Source organism: Lathyrus oleraceus, chromosome 6 (assembly GCF_024323335.1).
Source record: "Lathyrus oleraceus cultivar Zhongwan6 chromosome 6, CAAS_Psat_ZW6_1.0, whole genome shotgun sequence".
In the NCBI taxonomy this organism is placed as follows: Eukaryota; Viridiplantae; Streptophyta; class Magnoliopsida; order Fabales; family Fabaceae; genus Lathyrus; species Lathyrus oleraceus.
In genome coordinates this window covers 13,193,298-13,200,098 of record NC_066584.1, presented here as the reverse complement: position 1 = coordinate 13,200,098, position 6,801 = coordinate 13,193,298, and the positions used below count along the sequence as shown (strand labels likewise).

Below are 6,801 nucleotides of genomic sequence, written 5' to 3'. Positions count from 1 at the left end.
AACTGTTTTATTTGATAAATAAATGAGCATGACAAGCTACTTTGATGAATAGTGTGAAATGTTGTGTGACACCCTTGGATGCATAATTACTCTGATTTATATATGTTGTTATTTTAATTAAATATTTGGGATATTTTAGAAGGGTGTTACACTGCCCCCACTTATAAACTCATGTTCAGACCATATATTGTCCGATGTCCGATGGAGGCGCCAATGCCTCTGGCGCCTGAGTGTTGCTTGTGAAAAGAAAACTTAATTTTGAAGCCAACAAGAATCAAACACGCAACCTTCTGATCAGGAGTCAAACACGTTACCATTGCACCATAGACCCTTCATGTTAATTTGTTTCATCATATATTTAATATACCGTGTATAATTACAGTAGATTAATAAATTAGTAAAACTTATCACCGGGATATTTCTGCAAAGTTAAATAAAATAATATTAAGTAATTAAATAATAGTTACGCATTGCACCATGAAAAAATATTATATTTGGTATACTTAAAGAACTTGATGTTTTTATAATAAAATAAATTTTGGTTAAAAGCTATTCAAATAGTTTATTAATATTTTTATAATAAAATAAACATATTTGGTATACTTAAATTATCTAATATTATTAATGTACTCCTAAATTAAATATGAACTAGTATGCTATAATTTTAATTACCTTTTAATGTACTCTCAAATATGTAGTCATGAACGTTGAATATGAATATTTTATATTGATAAGATTTTAGTTTGACTTTCTATTTGAGAAAGTTGAATGGAATTAAAACTCAAATTAAACATTTTAATAAAAAAATTGTAATTTACCTTAATAGTATTTATTTAATTGACCAAAATTTCATTTGTCTTCCTATTATTTTAAATAAAATAATAATGATTTTTTTTTAAATTTCAAATTTAAGGATATATTAAGAATAACTTGGTAGATGAGAAGGGGAAGATAATGATAGGTTAAAAGTCTTATTAAAAAAAATTACTAACATAAATCAAAATGAAGTTTTCAATTTATTAAAAACAGAATAAGCAAAAAAAAATTCAACTAAGAATATTTTATTTGACATTAATTTAATATTAAGTAATTAAATAATAATTATGAAAAATATTATATTTGATATACTTAAAGAACTTGATGTCAAATAAAATATTCTTAGTTGAAATTTTTTTAATGAAATGATGAGAGATCATTTAAACAATATTATCAAGAGTCAATGAGTAGGGTAAATAATAAATTATCTTAATAAATCTAGAAATGATTAGTTTTACATATATTTTTCTGTAAATAAGTATATAATTTTACTAGTCAATAATAATAATTAGTTTTTTTTTGTAAAAAAGAAAATAGCTAAGCTAAAAATACACCCCTATTTTATAATATTAATTATGAATAAAAATATAATATTTCATTCATGTTTTACAATTAGTCAAACATATGAATTGTTTTATACTTATATGTGATATTTTAATACTATATATTATACTAATACTTGAAATAGATTTATAGATTTATCATTAGTCAAAGAGAAAACTAAATATTTGGTCAAAGAAAAAAACTACTAATAACATCAAGTTTTTTAAGTATACCAAATATAATATTTTTTCATGATGCAATGCGTAACTATTATTTAATTACTTAATATTATTTTATTTAATTTTGCAAAAATATCCTGGTGATAAGTTTTACTAATTTATTAATCTACTGTAATTATAAATGGTATATTAAATATATGATGTGTGTGGTGTAATGATAATGTATTTGACTCCAGATTAGAAGGTTGTGTGTTTGATTCCTGTTGGCTTTGAAATTAAGTTTTCTTTTCATTTGCGCTATTTTCGATTTTTTTAAAAAAAATTTGGTTATTTTAAAAAAAATCCACATTATTGCTTACTTTTGAATGAAAAAACATAAATTAATATAAAAAGTTATAAAATTAAAAATTAAATAATAATTATCAAACAAAACTTTTATTAAAGTAAGTTGAAAAACTAAAAGCCTAAAATTAGTTAAGTTTTTTTTCTTACCAAAGATACTATCAATGTAATATATGGAGTACCTACAGCATTGATGTGTCATAATCATTGAATTACTTAAAACATTTAATTTTAATCATATCTTTAAGACAAAATACGAAAGATTAAGAGCATAATAAGGGACATGGAAATTCTAAAACATTGGTGATAACGATGATCCAACATTTAAAACAAATTCATCGGTAAACCATTTTTACATCGAAACTATAAAATTACAATAAATGCTTGAATGTGTTGATAGTAGTAATAAATAACTTTTCAGTTCACTTCTAGCTGTATACTATGAACATCAAAGACACTGATGCAAGCAAAGCAAAACAGTCAATTCATTCTAAAAAAGCCAACAAAAAATATCACAACTCAATTAAAAACACTTATAAATTACAAACAAGCACACATAATACTTCCAAAAGTATACATTAGATTACACATATTTGCCAATTTTACACACTAACAAACTCTATGAATTCTGGTATTGCCTCTCAACTTAACGATGTATGCTAGATAAGTGGAACCAAACAATAGTCACTTATATGTTATAGTACCAAATTACAAACTACTAGTGTTTATCACAACAACCAGAATAACCATAACTTATATAGTATACTATTTTATGCATTATTGCCTTATTTAGTATTGCTTCTTATAACATAAACAGAAGAACAAGTTGTTCCTAATAATAATCTCCAGGACCAGGCTTAGGAGGTGGAGATTTCGGTATGAATGGCATAAGAGGAGTTCCATGTTCAATTGGTCCTGGTCTAACATCCTTTTGATCTCCACCTGGTGCTGGATCAACTGGGTTGTAATCTTCAAGACTTACGCGATCGTCGGGATCGCTTTTGTCGTTGCTTTTGACATTTTCCTGAAAATTCAAAAGAAATTGAACAATTTAAAACGATAGTTTTGGTCAGAGTCCAGAGGTGATGATGAGTATGAACTTTGAAAATCATTCATACCTTAAGTTTTCTGCTAACTGCAATTGGTGTTGTTTTATCAGCACGTTTTGTACCAACCAAATCTGAATTGACAAAAAAAATGGTAGACTAAGGTTAATATATACATAAATGTTTTTATTCTAACTGCGAATATGAATTTAAATTGCGGTCCGCACAGCTGCATTAGATAGCAAATGCGATGCGATTTTAAATCGAGTGTCTGACCACATTATGAAGCGATTTTAAATCAAGTGTCTGACCGCATTATGAACCGAATCAAACAATTCTGCTGATTGATTTTTTTTTAAAGTATTTTCATCAAAATTCAAAATTTCATAACCCTATTACTCAATTTTTTAATGATGTAATAAAAAATCTTAACTTTTAAGCCATGTCTTTTAAGCACATTTAGATCAAATTCACTCTATAGCAGCTGCATTATGCATTGCAGCGATTGTAAAAACTACAATCGTAACTGCAATTTAAAACCGTGACTAAGACTTCAAGGTTTTTATGAAAATATTGTGACCACAATTTCTTTAAAATCAAGGTTAGCAAAGCAAATGCATGCTCAAAAACAGCTTAAAAATCTATAACAGAAAGTGATTTGGAAATTTCATCACCATGCATGCACCCTAGTCTTCTCAAACATTACATGAAGAGAAAACTCATCAAAGAGAATAAAGAGATAGAAGATTAACCTGGAAACCAAGAAGGACTTGTGATGGTACCTGAGAAGCTAAAAAAGGTAAAAACTGTGACAACCATCAAGAAAACAGCACAAAAGCCAGAAACCTTCATGGTATCAAATATCCTCAAAATGAACCAACAAAATGAAATATAAATATACAAAAAAATGACCCTTTTTACCAAACAAGAAGCTGTTTATGGGTTTATGAGTTTATTTTGACTTTTTTACTCACTTGCCCTTTTTTGATTTATGGACGAGTTGTTGAACAATTTTTTTTTTAATTTAAATATATTTACTATTAATAAATGTTTTTGAAATCTACACAAGTATTGATTAAATTTTAGTATTAATAATAAATGATTTTCAAATAAAATTATAATTATAAAAGTAATATTTGAAAAATATTTATTATTAATAATAAAACCGTTAAAAATTTTTCATAGATATAATTAATGATATAAATAATTATATTAGTTAATCATATAAATAATTATAATAAATAATGGATATTAGTAATGAAAACATATCTTCACAAACATCTTTTTTCAGCTATTATTATAGAATTGCAATCTCTACCTCTGATTTCAAACCATGGATCACAATTGGATTAAACAGTATTGTCAAATTAAAATATATCTTCCAAATATATAATTCAATTTAATATTTTATAATATTGTCAAATTAAAATAATTTTTATTATAAATCAATTATAATTTATCATACTTTATTGTTTAAACATTATTTTTCTGAAAATGTGTGATTAAGATAAATATTAAAGAGTATATTTTATACATAGAAAAATTATTTTTCACTAATGTAATTAGTTAATTTAACTTTTTTCCTATTTTTTAAATAAAAATAATTATAATTATAATATCATAAAAATTATATACATATTTTATAAAGAGTATATTTTAACCACAAATATATATCTTGTATATAATTTTTATAATATTATAATTATGATTATTTTTATTTAAAAATAAATAAATTAACTAATTATATTAGTGAAAAATGATTTTTCAATATATAAAATATACTCTTTAAGATCTATCTTAGCCATACATTTTCAGAAAAATAATATTTAAATAATAAAGTATGATAAATTATAATTAATTTATAATTATAATTATTTTAATTTGATAATATTATAAAATATTAAATTGAATTATATACTTGAAAGATATATTTTAATTTGACAATAATGGTTAACCCAATTGTGATCTATCGTTTGAAATTACATGTAAAAATTGCAATTCTATAATAGTACTTGAAAGAGATGTTTTGAAGATATATTTTCATTAATAGTATCCATTATTTATATGCTTAATTAATATAATTATTTATATCATTAATTATAATTATGGAAAATTCTTAACGGTATTTTAATATTAATAATAAATATTTTTCATATACCACTTTTATAATTATAATTTTATTTAAAAAATATTTATTATTAATACTAAAAATTAATCAATAACATTATTAATAATTAAAACATTTATTAAAAAAATTCTCCATGAAGAATCAATAAGATTTGTATAGACTTAAAAAATATTTATTAATAATAAATATATTTAAATTAAAAAATAATTAAAAAAAGTTCGTTCCTTCAGAAGGGATATTCTAGAAATTTAATTTTAGAATAGGATATATAGAAAATAAAAAAAAATAAAAAGGTATATAGGAAATAAAAAACCAAAAAGGGGACAAGGGAGTAAAAAATTCGTTTATTTTATGTATTTACCAACTTTTTTGTTAAGTTGTTTTTTTTGTGTCAGTAGTAATAACGTGCTTTGGGGTGCGCATTCCAGTAAAAATGCATTAAAGATAGGATCAGAAGCAATTAACAAGAGCAATGAATGAGATTGAAACTCTCATGTGACACACCCTTAAATACTTGAACTTTTTTTACCAGTCATTACTCATTCATATCATTGAGGAGTGTAATAACGTGCTCTCTAATCTTACCTTGTTATCAGTTTATAAACTTGTTTTACACTAATTAATGTGATTATTGTACTTGGGTTACTTAAAGAAAATTATTGACCAAGAATTCTTTGACTCATTATTAGAACTACGTTTTTCTTAAACCATTTGTAATTAAATGAAGTTTTTAACCACTTAAGTTTAATCATTTGAATATTGAATATCACCTTGATAATTAAAGGTAAAAGCTACTCTCTCCGATTTGGTATGTAAGAAAAAAATTAATGATGTTAAATACTAGTACTAATATTTCATATTACTATTCTAAATTTACCTCTAACTTTATTTTTTTTATTCTCATATTTTTAAATAATTTTGAAAGCAAATAATAAAGATAAAATTAAAAAGAATTCTTTTAAAATGTGAACTCTTTTTTTAATTACATGAGATAAAATTAAAGTCTATTTATACACCTTTCTCTCACAGTTATAAATAAATTTCATATTTTTTATTCATTCAATAATTGGTGTATTTAATTTATATAGGGATTAGATATATAAGTTATTGAATGAATAAAAAAAATAAATTTGTTTATAAAAGTGACCGAAAGGTGTATGTAATTATAGTCTTTGTGCTACAAGGGTATAAGGTGAGTTCATATGAGTTTGAGATGTCTCATCTCAAGTATATCGATGGCACGGTGTTGGTAGGAGTGCGATATGGGAATAACCTTTTGAACATTAAGGCGGTTCTCAGAAATTTTGAGTTTTCATCAGGTCTTAAAGTGAATTTTACCAAGAGTTGTCTGTTTGATGTGAATGTGGGTAGAACTTTTTGGATTTGGTGGCAGATTTTACATTGTAAAGTAGGTTCCCTTTTCTTTAAGTATCTTGTACTTCCGATTGGTGTGAACCCTAAAAAGATAAGGACTTATAACCCTTTTGTTAATATTGTCAGTTTAGGTGGAAGGGTTGTTCTATTAAATCCGGTCTTGAACTTAATTCTTGTGTATTTTTGTCCTTCATGAAGATGACAATTTCGATTTAGAAGAAACTAGTTGGTTTGCATGGGCGTTTTCTTTGGGGTGGGGTGTGTGGGTGTGGGTGGGTGTGTGTGGGGGGGAGGGGGGGGGCTCCAAAAATGAAGTCAAAGTTGTGTGGGTTAAGTGGAAAGATGTATGTAAAGTCAAAATGTCAGGTGGATT

The 6,801-nt window shown here is 24.7% G+C and overlaps 1 protein-coding gene across 2 annotated transcripts; it reads right to left on the bottom strand.

Moving 5' to 3' along the window:
- Positions 1–2,403: 2,403 nt before the first annotated feature.
- Positions 2,404–3,894, bottom strand: LOC127092359 (uncharacterized). 2 transcript variants are annotated; one of them, XM_051031216.1, is made up of 3 exons: positions 3,709–3,894; positions 2,999–3,060; positions 2,404–2,904 (listed from the first exon to the last, which is right to left on the bottom strand). In XM_051031216.1, the coding sequence occupies exons 1-3, from the start codon at positions 3,776–3,778 to the stop codon at positions 2,713–2,715; spliced, it is 324 nt and encodes a 107-aa protein (XP_050887173.1). In that variant the 5' UTR covers positions 3,779–3,894; the 3' UTR covers positions 2,404–2,712. The 2 variants fall into 2 exon arrangements, with proteins under 2 accessions (XP_050887173.1, XP_050887172.1); XM_051031215.1 differs by having other exon boundaries at positions 3,679–3,880.
- Positions 3,895–6,801: the final 2,907 nt, after the last annotated feature.